The sequence below is a fragment of the Moschus berezovskii genome, chromosome 11 (assembly GCF_049115385.1).
Source record: "Moschus berezovskii isolate FMDL1 chromosome 11, NW_MosBer_1.0, whole genome shotgun sequence".
Taxonomy (NCBI): domain Eukaryota; kingdom Metazoa; phylum Chordata; class Mammalia; order Artiodactyla; family Moschidae; genus Moschus; species Moschus berezovskii.
Window position 1 is genome coordinate 16,878,950 of NC_142470.1, and position 25,259 is coordinate 16,904,208.

Below are 25,259 nucleotides of genomic sequence, written 5' to 3' on the forward strand. Positions count from 1 at the left end.
TTCCGCTTCCTTGAAGTACATTATGCAGATACGATGAAATATATTTATGTGCGTTCCTGATCATTTCCTTGGTATATATTCCAAAAGGATACCAGGGTCTAAACATTTTTAAGATGCTTCACAATTGTTGCTAGAGGAGAGAGACATTTCACAGAAAAGAAGCGTCAGCAAAAAAACGAGGATTCTAGTGTAGAAAACAGAACAAAACAAGCAAAAACCCCAAACACCTGCCTCTACGAAGGGAAGCAAATGGAGAAGGTGGGCACTGAGGTTGTGCACAGAAGCCGTGTCCCCAGATGGACGCCCCCTCCAGGTTGGAGCCCCAGACACACACCCACACCCAGAACTTACCTGTTCCTGTAAGTGACGGCCACCCCACTCACTGTGCTTCCCCAGCTGTGTAGGCACTGTCCTCACTGACCCCCAAGTGCCTTACCACCATCCTGAACAGCAAGCGGTGTGCAGAGTTAAAAGGGGAGAGGGGCCGCCCTCCCCCCGACATTCCTAATCCCCTTCTGCTCATGGAAAGGACCTGTCATGGAGTGGTCACTCGGCCACTCCAGGGGTAAGAAAGACTTGGAAATCCCTGGCAGTGACGTGTCAAACTCAAAGTTCTATTACTGTGGCAGAGATGAAGAATAAATATTTGGGACACTCAAGGTCTATTTCAGGAACAGAAACAAAAGCGGTAACAAAACAAAGCCAAACAGATGATTCCTTGTCATTGTTTTCCAGGTAGGAGGTGCTGTCTCATACTCAGTGATCTTATCCCTTTCAGCATATAAAGGCAAGTGGATGAAGAATTATTAGACTAGAGGACTAAATCTCTTTAACATCTGCAATGAGGAAGGGATTGCACTTTCTTGAAATGATGTGTAAAACGAAACAAAATGCCTTCCTCTTCCTCTGAAAGCATTTTGACCACAAATTCACATCTTTTCACTTCTTTAACCCCAAATCCCCTCCCTTACAAGAGGCATACTGGCGGATCCCCTTCAAGAAAACCCACACATTCTATGACAACAGAATAGCTTAGAAAACCACAGCAAGTTTATTCACTGGCAAGGTACATACAGAAAGCATCAAATGTTTGTGTTTTTAGGTGACAGCATATGCTTTTGAAAATGTTTGACGTCAATAACACCAACAGCATAATTAGATACCACATCTTCACCCAAGCGTGATTTATCAGCTTTAAAAAATATTTACCTAAAATTAAATATTTATATACGTACATGTGTGCATGCTCAGTGACTTTAGTCCTACCCAACTCTTCTTGACCCCATGGACTAGAGCCTGCCAGGCTCCTCTGACCACAGGATTCTCCAGGCAAGAAGACTGGAGTGGGTTGTCATTTTCGCCTCCACGGGATCTTTCTGACCCAGGGACTGAACTCGCATCTTCTGTGGCTCCTGCATTGCAGATGGAATCTTTACCGCTGAGCCACTGAGGAAGCCCCTATATGTACATATACTATGCATAAGTTACCTACAGTTCTTTTGAAAAATAATATGATATAGTTAATATAAACTTTATTAAAATTTAAGAGTCCATGTAATAAACCTGATAATGCCTTAAATTTTTCTGAGGAGATGTCTTCTTGAGCCATTCCCCTAAAATAATTCACAGATTCAATCTATCTTAGAACTGGAAGGAATTTTAAGTAATCACCTAGTTCACCCAATGCCTTAAGAAAAATAAAGAATTACTGTCACTTTTTAGATCAAGTTACATGATGTTAAATGACTCACCCAAGGCCACAAGGCTATTAAGTTTCTGTTTTCTCAGCTATTTTTTTTTCTTCTAGCCAAACAAATCTCAATACCAATTGTATGTGCACTCATAAGACATTCAAGTGCAAGATAATTCATTGAGAAATCCTATTCCAGGATCCCATATCCTACTGCTTACTCAGTAGGATAAATTGCATCTGTCTAATAAAAACATACAGCAAGTGTTACATTCAGCTTCTTGGCTTTGATTCTGATTAGTAAAACACACCCCCTATACTGAGGACAAACAAGATGTAAACTTCAGGATAAATGCATGACTGGATTGGCTCCGTTTAATGAATCAGTCGCTTCAGTCGTGTTCGACTCTTGCCACCCCATGGACTATAGCCCGCCAGGCTCCTCTGTCCGTGGGATTCTCCAGGCAAGAATACAGAAGTGGGTTGCCATGCCCTCCTCCAGGGGATCTTCCAGGCCCAGGGACTGAACCAGTGTCTTTTAAGTCTCCTGCATTGGCAGGTGGGTTCTTTACCACTAGCACCACCAGGGAAACCCTTAATGCTTCTAGCTCCATGCGGACCACTCCTTCCATCCAAAGCCATGTTTTCTGAGGAAAGGAGAGGAACGTAAATCAGCAGAACAGAATCCAAGGACTCTCGGTGTGTTTGTATTCAGAGCCTCTCAGGGTGGCCTCCTCTGCATTTGACTTTGCAGTGCTAACCAAGAGGACCCGTTTAGGGGCCAGAAGCCTCAGACACAAGCCAGATGTTTCTTGCTCAGAGTTTCCCACCCCGAGATGGGTTCCGACAGCCGGGACATGCAGACACGTTCTTCGGGACGCAAGCCTGCACAGACATGAGGGGGGCCGGGGGGGCTTCCACGGATCTGGATAACCTTCTCTGTCACTTCTGTCCACCTTGCGCTTTCTAGAGGAGACACACCTTGGAAGGACCTGGTGGGGTTGTAGTTTAAGAACCCGTTCCAAGCAAACGTTCGTTATACTTGGCAGATGGCAGCCACATGGGTCCTTTGGTCAGGAGAATAACATTTTAGGTAAAACTGAAATGTCCACTCTTCTGACATACAACACGCTTTATGCAACTGAAATCTGGGAAAACCGCACAACCAGCCGTGGGCTTAGATGGATCAAACAGCATCAGGTTTAGTAAAATGTGTCGCCTGGCCTGGAATAACTACAATTAATTGCAATTATTTTGGATTACACTTAGCACCATCTGGAGGACCTTTTCTCGTGACGGGCTGGCATCCACCACGTGGCAGCCGGGGTTCTCCATCCGCTGGTAGCACACTTCTACCCTGGAGACAGACAGAATGAAAGAGTCAGCCCACGTGTTAACACAGCCCTTCATGCAAATGTCGTTTTCCTACCATAATACAAACAGCTTGAAGCCAGGTCCCCATCTGGTTGAGCTCACTCCCCCCAACCCCAGGCAACTTTCTGTGCACAGGAAACATTTGACACATCTAGTTTAATAAATGAAAAATTAATAATATTTTACAGCTAGCCTTTATTGAATGCCTAGTACTGCCAAGCCTTAGCATTCTGCATATTCTTCTCATTTTATATTCAAGAGTAACTTAGGAGTAGAACCATAGTCATTTATCCCCATTTGGCAAAGAAAGGTGCAGACGCTCAAAGAGATTAAGTTTCCCAGTGGCAATTTTCTCAGGAGTCCGCACCCTGAAGGATTCTGCACAAGCCAGAGGTCCTTGGCATGCGCACTGTTTTCACTTAGGACTCTTCTGCAATTGCAAAGAATTCCACCTCCCCTTCTGGTGTTAACCAGCCTGTGCATGTGCGGAATGCCCAGGGATGATCATGTGACCAAAACTCTAGAGCTTTGTGGTTAAAACGAGTACCCAGACTCAGTTACAAAAAGGAATGAAACGATGCCATCTGTGGTGACATGGACGGATAGACCTAGAGACTGTCACACATCAAAGCAACTCAGACAGGGAAAGACAAATATCATATATCACTTATATGCCAGATCTAAAAGAAAAAAGAAACAGTTCAAAGAAACCTATTTACAAAACAGAAAGAATCAGAGATGTGGAAAACAAACTTATGGTTAAGTAAGGGAGTAACTGTTAGTCGCTCAGTTGTGTCCGACTCTTTGGGACTCCACAGACTGCAGCCTGCCTTCCAGGCTCCTCCATCTGTGGGGATTCTCCAGGCAAGAATACTGGAGTGGGTTGCCATGCCCTCCTCCAGGGAATCTTCGCAACCCAGGGATTGAACGCATGTCTCTTATGCCTCCCATGATAGACAAATCACTTAACGTTTTCAGCATGTAAAACATGGCTAATATTGTCCTTGCAAGGGTTATAGAGCATCAGAAGTAGACGCCTGACACACAGGGAGCCCTTAGCAGTTAAGACTCATGGTATGCTCATCAGACAATGCTCATGCGCATCGTGTTACGACAACCCAGAAAGGCGTGTTGTCTCACTCAGATTCACCCTGCCGCTGACACAGCCAGGACTAGGAGGAAGGTATCCCCTAGCTACAGAACAACCTCACTGGAGCCCCAGGGAACCGACCCAGGGGAAGGAGTGGCTCTAACTAGGAGGATACTGCCTCGCTGGTTTGGAAAATGGGAGCCATGTCATCTCCTCCATTCTCCTGGAGTCAGTGCTGTTTCTGGGTCATCACCACAGCCAGAGACCCCTGCCCCTCACATCACATCAGGACACCTACTTTTGACGAAATATGCTGTTGGTCTCCAGCTCAGCCTCCTCTCTGGTCTTCTCCATGCCTCGGCCCTCAATCCTCTGCATCCTCTCCTCAGGGCTCACGGTGAGCAGCAGGACCAGGTCGGGTTTGAGCAGGTCCCTGGGCCACTGATATATAGGGTGATGGACAGGGGGCAGGTGCTGGAGGCCCCCACTCACCTCGGTGGCTATGGCATAGGTGGCCGTGCTATGCCAGTACCTGAGAAGGAAAGAGGTAGTGAGTTCTCCGTCTGCAGAGGAAATCAAGGCAGTACCTAAAAGTCAGCTGGTGAGGATGTCAAAACCAGCGATGGCTCTGCTGAACTTGTCCTAGTACTGTACACGTTAAAGAGATAAAACAAAATCTTATTTTTTAACATATTTATAACATAAAAAAATTAGAATCAATAACCACAGTAAGAATCTGGTGCACACTTCTCAGAGCCCCATTTTCTCAGTTGAAATTGCATGTGTGGCAAGACTACTCTATTGCTGTGGCCCCACAGGATGCTTTCTTTTTTGAAGGCATGATGGCAGAGGATATAAATCTATTTTGCTCAGTTCAGTTCAGTTCAGTTGCTCAGTCGTGTCTGAGTCTTTGCAACCCCATGGACTGCAGCATGCCAGGCTTCCCTGTCCATCACCAACTCCCAGAGTTTGCTCAAACTCAAGTCCATTGAGTTGCTGATACCACCCAACCATCTCATCCTCTGTCATCCCCTTCTCCTCCAGCCTTCAATCTTTCCTAGCATCAGGGTCTTTTCAAGCGAGTCAGTTCTTCACATCAGATGGCCAAAGTATTGGAGCTTCAGCTTCAGCATCAGTCCTTCCAATGAATATTCAGGACTGATTTCCTTTAGGATGGACTGGTTGGATCTCCTTGCAGTCCAAGGGACTCTCAAGAGTCTTCTCCAGCACCACAGTTCAAAAGCATAAATTCTTCAGGGTTCAGCTTTTTTATAGTCCAGCTCTCACATCCATACATGACTACTGGAAAAACCATAGCTTTGACTATATGGACCTTTGTCAGTAAGGTAATGTCTCTGCTTTTTAATATGCAGTCTAGGATGGTCATAACTTTTCTTCCAAGGAACAAGCGTCTTTTAATTTCATGGCTGCAGTCACCATCTGCAGTGATTTTGGAGCCAAAAAAAATAAAGTCTGTCACTGTTTCTATTGTTTCAGTAGATTTATTTGGTAGTCTGTTGGTATTTAATATTGTGTGCTGGTCAAATAAAAATCCACAGGCCTATTTGGTTCCTATGGTGTTTTAAAACAGAAATTGCTGAGAAGACACGGAAGCAACCTAAGTGTCCATCAATAGAGAAATGTACAAAGAAGATGGGGTCCATATGTGTGATGGAATATTACTCAGCCATGAAAAAGAATGAAATGATGTCATTGCCAGCAACATGGATAACCTAGAGATTACTATACTAAGTGACATAAGTCAGAGATAGACAGATGTACATGATGTCACTTATTATGTAGCATCTAAAATATGACACAAATGAATCTAAGATATGAAGCAAACAGAGAACAGACTCATGATGGCCAAAGGCAGAGGGGAGTTGAGGGATGAATAGAGTGGGAGGTTGAGGTTAACCGATGTAAGCTATTACACATAGAATGGATAAACAACAAGGTCCTGCCATAAAGTACAGAGAACCAGATTCAACACCCTGCGATAAACCATAACGGAAAAGGGACTCTCACTCAGAGAAGACCCCGAACAGATTTCACTGTTCCTCCCTCCGGGCTCTCAACCCTTTCCTACTCAACTCTGTTGAAGGATTCATTGTAAGTCAGACCGAGCCATTTACAAGCTCTTTTTTGTCTCTTCCATTACAGAATTCATTTTTTAGTCATCTCTACATCCTAAAGCCTGAAACGAGTGTCTGGCACACAATAAGTATGCAATGAATAATGTTTTATTGGATGTCTGAAAGCCTGCATTAGGATTAAACCAATCAATGCTAAAGAAAACCACCCCTGAATACTCATTGGAAGGACTGATGATGAAGCTGAAGCTCCAATACTTTGGCCACCTAATCTGAAGAGCTGACTCATTGGAAAAGACCCTGATGCTGGGAAAGACTGGAGGCAGAGGACAAGGGGTCGGCAGAGGATGAGACTGGTTAGACAGCATAATCGACTCAATGGACATGAATCTGAGCAAACTCTGGGAGACAGTCAAAGTGTTAGTCAGTCATGTCCAACTCTTTGTGAACCCATGAACTGTCGCCCACCAGTCTCCTCTGTCCATGGAATTCTCTGGGCAAGAACACTGGAATAGGCAGCCATGCCTTCCTTCAGGGGATCTTCCCAACCCAAGGATTGAACCCAGGTCTCCTGCATTGCAGGCAGATTCTTTACGGTCTAAGCCACCAGGGAAGCCACTGGGAGATAGTGAAGGACAGGGAAGTCTGGATGGGGTCGCCAAGAGTTGGACACAACTTAAAGGTTGGAAAACAATTAGAATCATTTTATTAATTGGCATCCTTTATTACACTCTTGCCCTGTTTTTGTCATATTCCAATTTTAAGTGACAAAATGCAAAACTCCAAATCTAGTATCAAAGGACTACAAAAACATTTAAACCTTCACAAATATTTATGAAACAGTTAATACACATCCCACTGTACAGAGGCCCCATGGCCCCATCCTTGTCTGGGCTTTCCACTCACTGCATGCAATGTTTTAAAATCCCAGACTGTTAATCACTTGAGATCTGAACTACTTTTCACAGTGCAAAGGACATGCTTGTCCTCTATTTACAAAATAACCCACAGTGCTATCAAAGCTGTGTGTTGTTTTACTCTCTGCCACCTACTCGTTTTGTGGATATAGGTGAGTCTTAAATTCCTTGTCTGGAAAATGAAAGTCATGAAAGCTTTGTTTTTTTCCCCATAGTTTTCACAAAAATAGTTAAGTGCTTATAAAAAAAATGTATCACACTGTGATTATAAGAAAATATTCAATTCTTACTGGACACCAGTTAAAACAAAAGCTGCATCATTTCAAATTATGACAATACCAAGAGTACTGAAAAGAATAAATGTAAAAAAATTAATTTGGGAGTTGATCAATTCTAATGTCATTCATAGTTCAGAATCCCTTTCCACCTCCAAAAAGCATGGCCACTGTAGCTGCTGCATGCTTGAATTCTGCCTGGGGCCATTCACGTGTATCATTGTTGTTGTTTAGTTGCTAAGTCACGTCTGACTCTTAGTGACCCCACTGACTGTAGCTTGCCAGGTTCCTCTGTCCATGGGATTTCCCAGGCAAGAATACTGGACTGAGTTGTCATTTCCTCCTCCAGGGGATCTCGACTCAGGGATAGGACCCGTGTATCTTGTGTCTCCTCCACTGGCAGGCGGATTCTTTACCCCGAGACACCAGTGAAGCCCTGTGTGTCACTTCAGTCGTGTCCGACTCTGTGTGACCCCATAGACGGCAGCCCACCAGGCTCCCCCGTCCCTGGGATTCTCCAGGCAAGAACACTGGAGTGGGTTGCCATTTCCTTCTCCAATGTGTGAAAGTGAAAAGTGAAAGTGAAGTCGTTCAGTTGTGTCCAACCCTTAGCGACCCCATGGACTGCAGCCCACCAGGCTCCTCCATCCAGGTGATTTTCCAGGCAAGAGTACTGGAGTGGCTTGCCATTGCCTTCTCCGGTGTATCACTTACCAGACTCCTAATCACTTACAAACTTGTATTCTCACTTTTTCTGTCAGATACATCTTGTCTCCCCAGCTGAATAAATCAACACAGGTCTAGGTTTTCTCCTTCTTGGCAACAGATCTACAATTTGCACTGCATTTTGCACGTTCTCCCTGTTCACCAAATTAAATACTCAGCTATGAATATAAAGGCTGATACCATCTAAATGTAAAAAGCCTTCTTTATTCTAGCACAACCATCAGCAAGAATAGATTTTTAAAGGTAATAAGGGTGATTAAGTTGCCAACCTTAACCACAGTCAGCATCAAAAATTACTGTCTCCCTTATTTTTTCAGCTAGATGATGGTGTTGTCTAAAATGGATTTTGTTAAAATCTTTAAACATGAACAAAACCCACTCAGACAACAAATAACTGCTCTTTTCTTCTCATCTGACGAGGTGATCTAGTATTATCTCTTTAAAGACCAAAATTGCAGACGATTCACAGACACAAAGAAGAAAAATCAGGGAAGAATGGGGGCCCTGTTTTGCAAAGCCAGAGTCCTCTCACTGACAACACTGAAGCTCGTTTTAAATAATCACAGCCTCTGGCCATCAATTTCAGACCCTTTATTATTTAGTTTTCTCTATTCCCGCCATCAGGAAAACCACATTAGTTCAAATCAAATGCAATTTGCTGATGTCTTATACACTGCTTATATAATAATGCTTTATATTTTAATAGCTACTTGTGGTTTTCAATGCATGTCCGCCTACATCAACTCATTGGATATTCATCACAAGTCTTTTTTTTTTTTCATTTTTATTTTAAATTGGAGTAGAGTTAGTTAACTATGCTATGTTAGTTTCAGGAGTAGAGTAAGGTGATTCAGTTACATGTATCTATTCTTCAAATTCTTGTCAGCAGGGAACGGATAAGGAATTAGGGTGTCAAGAATAAGCCTCTGCCTCCATGAAGGAGCCAGTGCTGCTCGTGTGGGGATATCTCAGGAAATAATACACCTCGTGGAGTCACACTTCATTAGGAAAAGCCTAGTCTTTCTCCACAAGATAAAGGTGACTATATCGCAAAAAAGGTATCAGTGCAGTAAATACGGAAACTTTAATAATAGGCTGAAAACATCCCACAGGTGGCCAAGTTCCACAATAGAAAGCAAAGCCTTACCCTTTCTCTAGGATCCTTTGTGACTTGCCAACTCTAAAATAACTATCTTGCCATCCCCACAGTCAAAAGTACCCACCGGTACTAGAACTGAGATGACAGTGAAGGCCTTCTAACCAATTTCTACTGTTTTAATCTCTCCCCTTCAATCACCACCTCACACTTCATTCTCAACGTACAGAGTGATCTCTTCATGAAATTTCAGATATGCAGGTATCTGTCTCTTTTGCACAGAGAATGACATGTGAAGAGGTAGAAGTTCTATTTCCGGGTGTGGCAATTAGCTTTTATTTAAAATTGCAGTACGGTTGCTTCAGAATACTAGGCTAGCTTCTGCTATATAAGGATGTGAATCAACTATATATATATACTCACTCACACATATATCCCCTCCCTTTTGGACCTCTCCCCGGGCTCACCCCTCTAGGTCATCACAGAGCACTGAGCTGAGCTCCCTGAGCTATAAAGCAGCTTCCCAACAGGCATCCATTTTACACACGGTCGTGTTTACACATACATGTCAATCGCAATTTCCCAATTCCTTCCACCCTTCTTCCCCCACACGTCCACACGTCCTTTCTGTCCACACGGCTGTTCTCTACATCTGCAGGTCCTGCAAACTGGGCCATCTGCACCATTTTTCTAGATGCATTAATATACAATATTTGTTTTTCTCTTTTTGACTTACTTCACTCTTTAGGTCCATCCACGTCTCTAAAAAAGACCCAATTCCATTCCTTTTTATGGTTAAGTAATACTCTGTTGTATATATGTGCTCATATTCTTTATCTTTATGGCATCACCAACTCAATAGACATGAGTTTGAGCAAACTCTGGGAGTTGGTGATGGACAGGGAAGCCTGGCGTGCAGCAGTCCATGGGGTCGCAAAGAGCTGGACATGACTAAGTGACTGAACTGAACTTCTTTATCCATTCCTCTGTGATGGACATTTGGGTCACTTCCATGTTCTGGCTATAGCTTTTCAATGACTAACATTCCCACCAAGAACAGTGGAAAAGTTGGACTAGTTATAGCGGAAGACCAGCAATGCTAAATGTTGACCAGGATGTGGGTCGAAGGGAATTCTCAGACACCACTGTGAGGGGAGGGTGCTGTGAAGTTTCAACCACTTCAGCACTTTTTTGTGGCATCTCCTCTAGGTGAGTACCACATGAGCCCCCTGCATCCTTGCAACCCCACTCCTGGGATGCTAACCAACAGAGTCATACACGGGAAACTGAGGGCTGGCATCAGCTAGGTCCATTCAACTGTAACTTGCTTAATAAATAATAAACTGTAACCTGCCTTGACTCATCAAGCCTGATTTAACTGTTTTCACAAACCCCTTCATGTTCTACAAGCATCACATAGCCTAAACAATAAGTAACAAGATCCTTCTCCACCCCTATCGATAGTATCTTGGTCCTAGGAGTCTTAAGATGTTTGCCCAAGTTGGAGTTCTTTCAGGTGGTGTGCGTTTCAAGCTCCAGGTTTAGGACTGGTTGGGATCACTGACCCTCCCAAGGTAGTGACTTGTCAGCTACCTTTTGATGTCAGAGGGCCAAAAATATCACCTATGTAGCCATTCTCTAGACATGCTTGGCTGCATCTTCACTGTATGATCACCTCACCTTTTTCCTACTTGCTATCACCTTTTCCCAGGCTCTCCACACCTCAAGAACACAAGGGCTTCCCTGGTGGCTCAGCTGGTAAAGAATCTGCCTGCAATGCAGGAGACCTGGGTTTGATTCCTGGGTTGGGAAGATACCCTGGAGAAGGGAAAGGCTACCCACTCCAATATTCTGGCCTGGAGAATTCCATGGACTATACAGTCCATGGGGTCGCAGAGTTGGACATGACTGAGTGACTTTCATTTCACTTCACTCATCACACCTCAGACTACCATGCGTCTTTATCCCATAAATATCCGAGCCCCTCGCTTTGGAGAAGGTAGACCTGAAATTTTCTCCCATCTCCTAGCTTGGTGACCTTGTGAATACAGCCTTTCTTGGCTGCAAACAGAGGCTCAGGGTTTGGCTTGGGGAGCTCTGGGCAAACCAACCAGGATTAGTAACACACGTGGGCAAACAAAACTGTATGAAAGAATGGTCGTGGCAATAGCGACGAAGCTCACAGGTCGCATGAAGGCAGATGCAAATGGCACTCGAAGTCTATCTGCCTGTGTAGACTGTTCAAGAACAAGCAGAACAAACAAGAACCAAGAAATGGATAATCTAGGCTGTGGTTCCCATCAGGGGAAGGACAGGTTGTGACTGAAAGGGAAAGACTTAGAGGGTGGAGTAAGGTTCGAAGTCATGATGTGGGTGCAGGTTGTCCTTGAATGTGTTCACTTTTTGAAATTCCTTGAGACCGCCATTTATAATTACTCCTCTTCCCTTAACACTTGTCAGACTTTAATGCAATCGCTCATCTTTCCAAAAATAAGAAAAATTGGGGCAGGAACAGTAAGATGTACATGGGAGAAAAGCTTAAGACGAATTCAGCTGCAATCGAAGACTTGCAGCCCTCCCTGTCAACTGTATCTCTCTCCTTCCCAGGGGACAGCACTCTCCCAAACTGAATGGTCAGCATCTTTCCAGCCCTTTTTAATTTTTAATTGGAGGGTAATTGCTTTACCGTGTTGTGTTGGTTTCTTCCATACAATGTGTGAATCAGCCATAAGTATTCATATATCCAGAACTTCCCAGGTGGTACTAGTGGTAAAGAACCCTCTTGCCAATGTAGGAGACGTAAGAGATGCGGGTCCTACCCCTGAGTCAGGAAGATCACACTGGAGGACGCATGGCAACCCACTCCAGTATTCTTGCCTGAAGAATCCCATGGACAGAGGAGCCTGGCGGGCTGCAGTCCACAAGGTTGCCAAGAGTCAGCCACAAATGAAGCAACTTAGCACGCATGCATACGTATGTCCCCTCCCTCTTGAACTTTCCTCCCACCCTCCACCCTCCAGCCCTTTTTATGTTTTTTTTTTCCTAGTATTTTGCATGTAGTCTACTGAACATCTTTCTATGACTTGATTTCTTTCATTTGAAATGATGGTTTTGTGACTTAGGCACACTGACACCTCGTACTCGTGAACACAGCCATAGGATGCTCCATTCTATAAACACACCAGTATTTATTTACTTTCTTTTGCTGATGCCTATTGGTTTTTCAAGCTTTTCAGTATTATGAACAAAGCTGAAATAGACTCTCTTGGTGTTTCTCCAGGAGATACAAGAATCTGCTCAAATCTTCCACTCCACTACATCTTCTCAAATTGCTCCCCAAGTCACCAGGCAGGTACCCACTCCCACCAGCACCACACGGGTTTCAACTGATCCATAACATCTCCAACACAGAGCCTTTTCAGGGCTCACTATCCCAATGAGAGGAAATTGGGACCTCATCATCGTTTTAATTTTCATTTCACCGATTCCTGGCGACTTTAACCCTAGTACGACTTGCTTGTCATAACTGTTGTCTATTTTTGTGGCACTTTAAAGCCATTTTTTTAATTTATGGAAATTTAAAATATAACTCACCTTATGTCACTCTATTATCTGAAACTTTCCCAAGGCTCCCCTCTGCACTCAGGATAAAATCCGCACACTTTATCACAGCCACAGACACTGCTGATCTCTGTCTGTTTATCCATCCAGCTAGCAGACACTCGTCCAGAAGTTTTTTTCCTGGCATGTTTCCAGCCCTGGAACATGTTCCCTTCTTCCTGTCTCTACACTGTGCTCTTGCATCCCCCTCCAGCAAAGCTTTTACGCCACAGTTTTCCATGTCTGTCTTTCTAGGGTCATTCACAGCTCAGGCCAAGGGCACCTCTTCGCATAGGCCTTACTAAACCACATCGAGTGTGGGGTCAGCCATCCTCCACTACACGACCTTGCACTCTCTTCTCACAGTCCTTACCGTTCTCTGATTATTATCTTACATATCCATGTGCTTGACTATCATCTTCTCCTTCAGCACAACGTTTGCTCCATGAAAGCAAGGTATTTTCTAGCTCATTCCCGTCCGAATCCCCTAAGTCAAGAAGTCTTTGGCAAACAGTAAATGCCCAATATATGTTTGGTGAACAAACCAATAAACAAATGAGCCACTGAAAGCTCGATTTGTGAAGTAGGGACTTTTGTTAATATTCCCAACATGGTATTTCTAGCTTTCTCACTTTGGCAAGCTACTTAACTTTTCTAAGACCTGTGATTCTCATGAGCAATTTCACTATCCAAGTAATAGTAATTGTTCCAGAGCTTAGGATAGTTTGTGTAATGTTCTTGGCAAAATGCCGGCCAATGGTATAGGCCAATAAATCATAGACGTTATTCCTATTATTATCATAATAGTTTGGCTTAAACACGATTGTAAAATTGCATATACATATGTACACTACAAGGACACACAGACACACACACACACACACACACACTCATTCGTTAGGAAGAAAATGCCAAATTCAAGGCAACATTACACCTACCTGTCGACAATCACAGGCGATTTGGTTGATTCTTTAGCTATTTCAGAAGCCACAATATAATTGCCCAAAGAGTAAAAAGCTCTTCTAATGATAGTTGGTTCATCATCAAAGATTTTCCTCCACTGGCTGATGCAAGAGGGTGGTGACTTCAAGAGAACAGCCTTGAGTAAATCTGAAACTGACTGGGTCACAGTGGTTTTACCTGCAGGTCACACACAAAACACAGCAGATCACAACCAAGGCCACGGTATCTCTCCCCAAGGTTAACAGTAACTCAGAAAGAGCAAAGGCAATTTTTCTTCCTATAAAACTAACAAGTTGATTAAATAATATGATTCTTTACTTTTAAAAAAGCTGCTGACCCTTAGGAACTTGGGATTCCTCTATTGGTGTTATTAATAGAATCCGTCCAACCTCTGTCCTAAGTCACTTCAGTCGTGTCTGGCTCTAGAGACCCCATAGACTGTAGCCCACCAGGCTCCTCTGTCCATGGCATTCTCCAGGCAAGAATACTGAGGTGGGTTCGATTCAGGGGATCTTACTGACCCACGGATTGAACCCATGTCTCCTGCAGTGGCAGGTGGGTCCTTCACCACCAGTGCCACCTGAGAAGCACTATTAATAGAATGTATGTTGTGTTCAGTTGCTCAGTCCTGCCCAATTCATTTTAATCCCATGGACTGTAGCCCGCCAGGCTCCTCTGACCATGGGGATTCTCCAGGCCAGAATACTGGAGTGGGTAGCCTTTCCCTCCTCCAGGACATCTTCCCGACCCAGGGATGGAACCCAGGTCTCCCGCTTTGCAGGCAAATTCTTTAGTCTGAACCAAAACAAAATGGTCACCTCGTTGGTTTACAAACTAATGATAAACTCTGGCCATCAGCTCCCAGGCCCTCATCCCCCTCCTCAGTCAGCTGACACAGAAGGAGACAGCCTCCTGTGGAGCCTCACGACACTGTGGCTGTCGCGGGTCTGCCCTGCCCTTGGGCCACCCTCCTCCTGCTGCTGTGTTTGGGACAAGTGTGGGCACATCTCTTGTATTCTGACGCCTTGTGGCAGCTTTGAAGGCTTCTGCCCTCCACTCCCTAATTTTTCCAAACTTTGTTCCCGCGGTTCCTGGCCGCATTGGGCCGCTTCAAGTCTCCAACTGCCTGCACGCAGCCATTTCTTCTGTCTGGAGGATCTCTCTTACCTTCCTCACCCGACCAGCGCCTGTCCCGCTAAAAACCCAATCCAAGGATCCACCCCTCCAAGCTCTGCCAGACCATGACCCACCCCTCCTCTCACACCAAGGGGGCTGCATTCCCCCGTGTTCACGGAGTCACCCGAGGCTCCGCTCCCCTGGAAGTTATTCATATTTCATCCCAAGCCAGCTTCACTCCATCCCTGGCACACAACAGAGGCTCGCAGGAGGTTTATGAGTTGAACCCTCAGTAAGTTTTGCTTGCCAAGACCCGTCTATTTCTGCAACTGATCTGTTAATCTCACTGCCTAGAACCAGCAGGAGACATTCTCTTACCTGTGGCATCCAGGCCCTCAATGACAGTAACAGGGAACCTTCCCTTCTGGACCTGTTTTGGGCACTGGTCCACCAGGTCGAGCACGGCTCGGGCTTCAGGAAGGAAGGACGTGCACTGGAAAGCAACATCCGCACATCAGCAGCGGAGCCACGGGGCCGGGGCAGAAGCTACGTCTAACTGCTGAGAAGACTGACTGCATGGAGTTAAGGCAGAGTTGTGTTTGGCACCGTGCCGAAGTGCAAAGCATTTTGAACCTCAGAAAGAGCAGGATTGGTTTATTGTATAATGCAGCGGAGGATCAAACAGGCAGTAAAGTGTCGGGACCACTCGGCCTGCAATTCTCACAAACCAGCTTCCCCCAGAGGAGGAAGGACGGGAGAGATGCCTGACTGCAGGGCAGTGTCGCGCGGCGGCAGCGGACCTGTGGACTGTGGGTCACAAACAAGGGGAGTCAGCCCCACTGGAGGCTCCAAGGAAAGCAGTCAGCACCCTGTCCTTTCCTGAGCGCTCAGGGCTCAACAGAGTGCCAACTGCTGTGGGTCTCCCAGCTTCAAGGTTCTGAACTGTTCCTGACCTCGCTGTGTACTCACAGCATCTCTACAGAGAGGCCCGAACGTGTTCTTTTCTTATGTGCTTTCTCTGAGCAAGGCAATTTTCTAAGTGCTGTTGGGAGTATCAACTTGGCCACTCTTCAAGATAACTCTACGAGAGTGTTATTGTTATTAACCCCATCTATGGGTTAGGGAAACCAAGGCAAAGAAACGCTTAAGAAATTTACTGAAAGTGACACAGGTCATAAATAAAAGTGCCTGCTAAGTTGCTTCAGTCATGTCCGACTCTGTGACCCTGTGGACTGTAGCCAGTCAGGCTCCTCTGTCCATGGGATTCTCCAGGCAAGAATACTGGAGTAGGTTGCCAAGCCTTCCTTAGGGAATCTTCCCGAGCCAGGGATCCAATCCGAGTCTCTCAAATCTGCACTGGCAAGTGAGTTCTCTACCAGCAGCACCACCTGGGAAGCTGAGTAAATACCAATGTCTGGATCCAAACCCAAATTTTGCAATTGTAAGCGCTCGGAAATAAGCCCAAGTCCCTAAAATGTATCTAAGATACAAGAGTCCAGCCTCAGGACCTGCCTATAGGCTGCGGTCAGAATGTCAGCCATCCCGCAGGAAGCACCTCTGTGTGTCACCTGATTCCTTGTCCTAACACTGCGAGGCAGTTGTGTTACACACGAAATAAGTAGCTGCCAGTAAGCAGGCGGGCACCACTTAAGCCTAAGTTTCTCCAACCCCCAACCTCAAGCCCTCTTCTCTACACTCCGACCTCCCAGAACCGGATAACTGCTTCTGAAATGGCACAGCTCTTGCACACACCCAGTGGCCCCTCCCCTGCCCTCCTGGGGCACCCCACCGCTCCCGCTGGGATGTCAGCTTCCCATGTGGGGTTGGGGGTCCTGGCGGGCAAGAATCCGAAAAGAGCCAGGGGACTAAACAGCGGCTGGCACAGCGGCCGCCTTCACCACCCGATTTGCTAACAGGAATAAAGAGGCAAAAGAGGTCTGGACGGCCAGCCCCCCGCCCCGGGAGAGCCCAATGCCTCCACGTCCCTGCTCCGGGGCGGGGTGGGGGTGGGGGGGGTTCCCTGAGCGCCGGGAAGGGACCTGACTTCTTACCGCCTCCAAGACGGCGCGGGCGGCCTCCCGGTGCGGGAAGACCCCGGCGCTGGGCAGGTCGGGCACCACCGGGTGCAGCGCGGGCTCCGGCGCTGGCCCCACGCGCTCGCCGCCTAGCTGCCGCCAGCCCCGGCCGTCCCGCCGCTCCCAGGGGCGCCGCCACAGCTGGCAGAGCGGGTCCCCGGAGAACTCGGCCAGGCGCGGGCGCGGGGCCTCGGGGCAGGCGTCCAGCAGCGCCAACAGCGCTTGCCGGGTGTCGGGGCTGTCGCGGGGGTCGCGGAGCAGGAAGCCGTGCTGCAGGGCCCCGGCGCCGCCGTCCGGGCGATAGCCCAGCAGCCGGCGCAGCTCGCACCGCTGGAAGGGGCCGCGCCGCAGCTGCTGCCGCAGGTGCTGATGAAGCCGGGCCGCGCGCACCCGGGCCCCCGCGCCCCCGGCCCCCGGCACGCTCAGCGAGTAGCTGCGGCCCGGGGGGCCCAGGAGCGCGGCCACGCGGGGGTCGGGGCGCGCGCCCGGGGCCTGCTCGCCCACCGCGAAGTGCGCCAGGGTGCAGCCCGGCAGCTCCAGCGCGAAGCAGCACGGCGGCTCCATGGCCCGAGCGCAGGCCCCGCGCCGCCGGCCCGAGAGGCGCGCGAGCAGCCGCCGCGCGCGCGAGTGGCGGCCGAAGGCCATGGGCGCCTCCCGGTGCCGCCCCGCACGCTGGGGAAACGAAACCCGGGGCCCGGCGGGCGGCACTCCGGGGAAGCGAAAGCGAAGCGGCGGCGGCGGCGGGAAGTGGGCGGGGCCCGGGTTGGGGCGACCTTACCGGCCTCGCCTTCGCCTCCGCCAGACCGCGAGGTCACGCCGCGAGCAGGCCACCTCCAGGAGGGGCCGGAGGGGCAACCGCAGAGGCCGGGGCGCCGGGCCACCTCCGATGGGGACCCTAGATGGGAAGCGGGACGGTGGCCCCAGGCCCCGGTTTAATAATTCCTCCTGTGTTGCTTGTGCCTGGGTACGGAGCGCGCGCGGGTGCGTGTGATTCCATCGGGGTCCCCGCCTCGAGCCCCGCGCCCCGCGCCACCACGCTCACCGGCTCATCCGCGCCCGGCTGCAGCGCCCACGGCTCCCCCGGGCTCGACCCGCAGACCCGGGGGCGCCTCACCCGGCGCGGCGTTCAGACCGCCTTCTCCCGCCGCGGCCGCGCCCAGACTCCGGTGCTGGGAGTCGCTGAGCGCTTTCCATCCGCTTTACACATGCTTTTCCCTGTTTTAGGATTATCTCCCTCCTTTAGTTGCTCTCAGACTGAGAAGTGTCCCCAGGTTGGCCCCTCCAAGTTGCCTTACAGACGCTAAAGTCTTGCACGCAGGTCCAGTGAGACAACAGAGAGGTGGCCTGACAGCGCCTTCATCAGCCAGCAGTCTTTCCATAGAAAAGCAGCAATTACAAGATTATTTGGATGTTTTCGTTTGTTTGTACTCCTTCGCTGGTATCTTTGAAAATAATTGCTAAGCAGACCCCAGAATTAGAAACAAAGATGAAAAACGGTAGATGAACGGAAAGCAAATAATTATGATTTAATCCGTGTGTATTTAGAGTGGGATTAGGTTTGGTAGCTCAGACGGTAAAGCGTCTGCCTACAATGTGGGAGACCCGGGTTCGATCCCTGGGTCGGAAAGATCCCCTGGAGAAGAAAATGGTAACCCACTCCAGTATTCTTGCCTGGAAAATCCCATGGACCAAGGAGCCTGGTAGGCTATAGTCCATGGGGTCACACCGAGTCGGACACGACTAAGTGACTTCACTTCACTTCTTAGGTTTAATTCTGAAAGCAAACCCCTTTTCAATAAGTATGAGCTATTTCATGTGAATTATGGGTTAATACTGGTTCCGCTGGATCATTTAAAAAGCAAGAGAGTTCCAGAAAAACATCTATTTCTGCTTTATTGACTATGCCAAAGCCTTTGACTGTGCGGATCACAATAAACTGTGGAAAATTCTGAAAGAGATGGGAATACCAGGCCACCTGACCTGCCTCTTGAGAAACCTTATATGCAGGTCAGGAAGCAACAGTTAGAAATGGACATGGAATAGACTGGTTCCAAATAGGAAAAGGAGTACGTCAAGGCTGTATATTGTCACCCTGCTTATTTAACTTCTATGCAGAGTACATCATGAGAAACGCTGGGCTGGAAGAAGCACAAGTTGGAATCAAGATTGCCGGGAGAAATATCAATAACCTCAGATATGCAGATGACATGACCCATATGGCAGAAAGTGAAGAGGAACTAAAAAGCCTCTTGATGAAAGTGAAAGAGGAGAGTGAAAAGGTTGGCTTAAAGCTCAACATTCAGAAAACAAAGATCATGGCATCTGGTCCCATCACTTCATGGGAAATAGATGGGGAAACAGTGGAAACAGTGTCAGACTTTATTTGGGGGGGTCTCCAAAATCACTGAAGATGGTGATAGCAGTCATGAAATTAAAAGACGCTTACTCCTTGGAAGGAAAGTTATGACCAACCTCGATAGCATATTAAAAAGCAGAGACATTACTTTGCCAACAAAGGTCCGTCTAGTCAAGGCTATGGTTTTTCCAGTGGTCAGGTATGGATGTGAGAGTTGGACTGTAAAGAAAGCTGAGCGCCGAAGAATTTATGCTATTGAACTGTGGTGCTGGAGAAGACTCTTGAAAGTCCCTTGGACTGCAAGGAGATCCAGCCAGTCCATCCTAAAGGAGACCACTCCTGGGTGTTCATTGGAAGGACTGATGCTGAGGCTGAAACTCTAATACTTTGGCCCCGTCATGGGAATAGTTAACTCATTGGAAAAGAACCTGATGCTGGAAGGGATTGGGGGCAGGAGACGGGGACAACAGAGGATGAGATGGCTGGATGGCATCACCAACTGGATGCATTTGAGTTTGGGTGAACTCTGGGAGTTGGTGATGGAGGGAGGCCTGGCATGCTGCAATTCATGGGGTCACAAAAAGTCGGACACGACTGAGCGACTGAACTAATGAACTATGGGTTAATAGGCAAGGAATAATTCTGAGATTAAGATGTTTTTAGTTCTGTATGAACAATTTGACTTTTGGACATCGATGGAGCAGGTTGTCAAGAGTGTGGAAGATAAGAAAACAGGAAAAGTACAAAGATCTTTCTGTTCTTCAGGACAGTAGTGCATCCTCCAGAGAACCTCTCTTTTACCTCTTTTCTGTGAGCACCCCGTCATATCTGCTCTTCACTCAGGTTTTCCTGCTTTCCTACCAGGAGACTGTGACCTCAGTGACACTGTAGGATCTGGGCTCAGTCAGTGGTAACCTTGTGTTGAAGACTGGAGACACAATGTCTTCACTGATAAAGGGAAAAAACTCTGTCTTATTGTCTAGCTCAATTGCAAATGCCTCGGACAGAGAATGATGGCTCCAGCTTGGGTGGATGTTTGATTGAATACACTCCTGCAGTGACCTATCCTGTGACTGTGAGGGAGAGAAGCTGGGAGCTGGCAAAGCAGCTCAGAGGGCTTCGAATAAACCAATATGCTCAGTCACTTCAGTCCTGTTGGATTTTGCGGCCCTGTGGACTGTAGCCCACCAGGCTCTGTCCATGGGATTCTCTCTCTCTCTCAGTCTCTCCATCCATGGAGATTCTCTGGGCAGGAATACTGGAGTGGGTTGCCAATTCCTACTCCAGAATAAACGAACAGTGTGGCCTTATTCATTTAAATAGTCAGATGGTTTTATGGCTTCTTCTATGATTTCAATATCTTTAGACCATGAAATTTTTGCACCTTGTTTTATGTCCCTGGATAGATTTTAGTGCCTCCTAGTTTATGGGAACTGGAATAGAATTTGTATCTTAGTATTGTGTGAAAATTGTATAAATCTTAATTATGTTGAATTGGTTCATGGTGTTTTTCAGGTCGACTATATCCTCCATTTCCGTATATCATTCTGTTGTTAATTTTTGACAGTTTGATATTGAAACTCCACAACTAAAAATCTTAATTTATCCACTTAATAATTATATAGTGGAACTAAATGTACCTTTGTTCATTATTTTCCAAGCCTCTTGTAAATGTGTTATACTTTCATAATTTAAAAAACAAAAAAGAGAAGTAAATACGAAATGAAATTTTATAAGATGTATAAATCAGAAAAAAACAAAAAAAGAGTCTTCAACACAGCATCAATCAAGAAAACATTAAATATGAAATATTCTAGTCATTCTGTTAATAGGGGGAAAAACAGAGAGAATTAACTAACATAAATGTAGTAATTATTAATAATAATTAATAAAATGAAAAAATAACTTGTAATTTGAAGAACAGATTGGTTTTTGAAAACCTGTATAAACAGATTTGCTTCTAGGTAGACCATTCAAGTGCATAAAAAGAAAATGAAATCAGCGTAATATTAATAGCAACACAAGAGAGGAAAGAACCACAGACTGTAAAGGACACAAAAAAGACACATACAATCCTACGTCAATAAATCCAAATGTCACAAAATAAATAATGAACTGGAAAAATAAAATATATTAAAATAAATCCAAGAAAGAGTGGTGATTCTGTAATCCCAATCCCAGAAAAGTAGTTGAAGGTTCTGAGAAACACTGGGCCAGGTTTATAGGTAGTTGCTTTGTCAAGAAACAGGTAAACCCTCTACTACATAAGCCATCCATTTCTGGTTCATAAAAGTTCTTTGGGCCACATTTGTGGGCTTCTGGCCTCAAAGAGCATGCTATTGTATTGTGGAGTTGATTTTCCCACTAAGAAGGACAGTTTATATAACTCTCTTCGAGAAGAAAGTTAACACGGCAAAGGCAGATACTCCTGGCATCTTTCCAGGGAAGCCTAGAACCATGATTGATACTGCCCAAATCCTAAAAATATGCCCTCAACTCTTCTCAGTATTCTGTAATAACCTAAATGGGAAAATAATTTGAAAAAGAATAGATATTAATACATGTTTGCGTATAACTGAATCACTTTGTTGTACACCTGAATGTAACACAACATCGTTAATCAACTATAGTCCAATACAAAATTAAAGATTTTTTAAAACAGTATTTTATGCTTCTATGATGGATAAAATACAAATTAACTTAGAAACTTAAAAAAGTTTCTTGCTTCTCTCATCAGTCACTGATGGTCCTGCATGTGTTCCTGAAACACAGATCATGCCACACCAGCTTGTCTGAGTGTCTTTGCACAGCCATCAAGACTGGTGCCTCATTCACAGGCGGGGTCCCGAGATTAGGTAGCTAAGGATAGACACAGAAGAATGTGTCTACAGATCCAGCCCCGCACCATGTAACTGTAACAAAATCTGACTACATGTCGGATCCTTTCTGTTGCTTTTGTTCACTAAAATGACACTGTCCATCCAAAATGGCCTCCCTTGGGGAACCCTGCGCCTCTGCCTGAATGTTAAACCGAAGTGCCTTTGTTCAGGGAAACACCCTGACCCTGTCCATCTGTGGATGGCTGTAAGAAAAGAGAAATATACACATTTTCTCCGAGGCTGGCTTTCTAGGGATATTTGTAAGATTAATGGCCTTTTCACTTTCCTTCCTCCTCTCCTCCTGCTCTCTGTTCTATAAAAGAAAGTGGCATCCAGTCCCTGAAAAGGTGGTTATTTTGAGACACTAGTTTGCCATCTTCTCGATATGCCACTCATCTCTCAATTTGCTGGCCTGTTGGGCGGTAAGCAGAGCGAGCTTGGACTGGACTCAGCCACAGAACGGCAGACCTGAGACTCCTCGGGCATCCCTGACCTGCTTTCTCACGCCTGTCTCGGGGGTGGAGGAAAAGGATGTCTATCTGTGCAGCCCAGAAGGAAAGACTCAAAAGCTGTGCCCACCTCTCCAAACTCCTCTGATGTCCCTCTTTGTTTTGTTGTCCTTGCTCTGCACCTCTTCCCTGGAATAAACCTCAGCTGTGAGTGTGACCTGCTCCAAAGACCTGCAAGTCCTTGTAGCCAATTAACAAACGTGGGTGGTCTTAAGACTGCGAAAACACAATCCAACACACACACACATACAGAACTTAAAAGTTCAAGAACTCTTATTCTGAAGCACTTTCATATTCCATTTTATTTATTGAAATACTCACATGCACAAATACAGCTCTGCAAATTAGTGAAATGACACTGATCAGATGAACTAAATTACAACCAGTAAATCAGTGAACGACAAAGAGTTAAATAAGTTTGCAGTACATATAACCAAGAAAGCATATGGTACACAATGACTTCCTACAAATCAATAATAAAAATGCAGAAAACCTAACACGATAAAAGGGCTAGGAATTTGAACAGGCACTTCACAAGAGAATAACCAATAGCTAATAAGCATGTTGTTGTTGTTATTTAGTTACTAAGTCATATCCAACTCTTTCGTGACCCCATGGACTGTAGCCCGCCAGGCTTCTCTGACCATGGGATTTCCCAGGCAAGAATACTGGAGTGGGTTGCCATTTCCTCCTCCAAATAAACATATTAAAAAGATGCTTAACATCATTAGTCATCAGGAAACTGGAGAGTAAAACCGCAATGAGACACAACTCCACACCCACTGAGATGGCTAACATTAAACCGGACAAAACAAAACCTTTACAATGACAATATCAAGTGAGAAGGAAGATGAGGGACAATGGGAACCGTTCTATTATTCTGGTTGGAGTGTAAACAGGTCCAGCACTCTGGGAAGTTCTATGGAAATGGGTACTAAAGGGAAACACGCACATATGGCATGAACCAATGACCCCACTCCTGGGTGTAAACCCAGCGCACATGCATACTGATGTCGACCGAAAGACAAGTACAAGAAAGTTCACAGCGTAATAAGAAAACAGTCCAAATGCTCCTCATAATGATGAGGTGGTTTGTGATATAGTAAGTTCAGTTCAGTTCAGTTCAGTCCAGTCGCTCAGTCGTGTCCGACTCTCCGCAACCCCATGAATCACAGCACACCAGGCCTCCCTGTCCATCACCAACTCCTGGAGTTCACTCAAACTCATGTCCATCGAGTCGGTGATGCCATCCAGCCATCTCATTCTCTGTCGTCCCCTTCTCCTCCCGCCCCCAATCCCTCCCAGCATCAGTCTTTTCCAGTGAGTCAACTCGTCACATGAGGTGGCCAAAGTATTGGAGTTTCAGCTTTAGCATCAGTCCTTCCAGTGAACACCCAGGACTGATCTCCTTTAGAATGGACTGGTTGGATCTCCTTGCAGTCCAAGGGACTCTCAAGAGTCTTCTCCAACACCACAGTTCAAAAGCGTCAATTCTTTGTTGATCAGATTTCTTCACAGTCCAGCTCTCACATCCATTGTGCTAAATCCAAGCAATGGAATCCTAGACAGCTACAAAAATGAACAGAGTACTCTAGACACAACAAAATGGATAAATCTACCAAGATAACTTCAAGTGAAAGAAACTGTACAGAAAAAAAGTATATACGGTATGATTCCATTCATAACAACTTCAAAATTAGGCAAACCTAGGGTGTGGTCTTAGAAAACAGTACACTGCTATCTTTGAGGCAAAGGTAGGATTTAGGGCCCTGGGGAGGAGAGGTCCTGGACATCTGACGGTCTGGGAAAAGTTCTGTCTCTTGATCAAGATGGTTGTTACACACATGTGTTCATCAGTTCAGTTCAGTTCAGTTCAGTCGCTCAGTCGTGTCCGACTCTCCGCGACCCCATGAATCATAGCACGCCAGGCCTCCCTGTCCATCACCAACTCCCGGAGTACACTCAAACTCATGTCCACAGAGTCGGTGATGCCATCCAGCCATCTCATTCTCCGTCGTCCCCTTCTCCTCCTGCCCCCAACCATAGCATCCAAAATTTGTTCAGCTGCACATGTATGAATTGTGCACTTTTCTTTATCCAGAAGATGCTCAACACAAGATTTACCAGAGAAATAATATGAAGACTGCAAGTAGCTAAATGGATTCCATAGTCTAATGTCTGGCAGTCGCTGTTTGATGTTGCTTCAAGTATGATCCACGTCCGGGAGCAGGGGGTACCTTAGGGTTGTGCAGGTGTTCAAAGGAAAAAGTGCCTGGCTAAAGAAAAATGGCGGTGACATTTGGCTGTTACTCAGTGGCCTTTAGAATCTGCCTGCTGATGCAGGGGACACAGGTTTGATCTCTCAGGTTTGATGTCCGCGAACATCACACATGCTGTGGAGCAACTAAGCCCGTGCGCCGAGAATCCGTGCTCCGCAACAGAAGAAGCCACTGCAGTGAAAAAGCCCACACACCACAACTAGAGAGTAGCCACTGCCCTG

General features: G+C 46.2%; 1 protein-coding gene across 1 annotated transcript; it reads right to left on the reverse strand.

Moving 5' to 3' along the window:
- Positions 1–1,036: 1,036 nt before the first annotated feature.
- Positions 1,037–17,733, reverse strand: CMPK2 (cytidine/uridine monophosphate kinase 2). Its single transcript, XM_055400655.2, has 5 exons — positions 16,992–17,733; positions 15,319–15,433; positions 13,800–14,001; positions 4,453–4,686; positions 1,037–3,047 (listed from the first exon to the last, which is right to left on the reverse strand). The coding sequence occupies exons 1-5, from the start codon at positions 17,658–17,660 to the stop codon at positions 2,930–2,932; spliced, it is 1,338 nt and encodes a 445-aa protein (XP_055256630.1). The 5' UTR covers positions 17,661–17,733; the 3' UTR covers positions 1,037–2,929.
- Positions 17,734–25,259: the final 7,526 nt, after the last annotated feature.

Coding starts and splice junctions, on each gene's coding strand:
- CMPK2 (XM_055400655.2), bottom strand. CDS start 17,660: ATGGCCTTCGGCCGCCACTCGCGCGCGCGGCGGCTGCTCGCGCGCCTC. Junction 14,002..15,318: donor TGAGGGCCTGGATGCCACAG/GTAAGAGAATGT, acceptor TGTGACCTGCAG/GTAAAACCACTGTGACCCAG. Junction 4,687..13,799: donor TCGCCTGTGATTGTCGACAG/GTAGGTGTAATG, acceptor TTTCCTTCTCAG/GTACTGGCATAGCACGGCCA.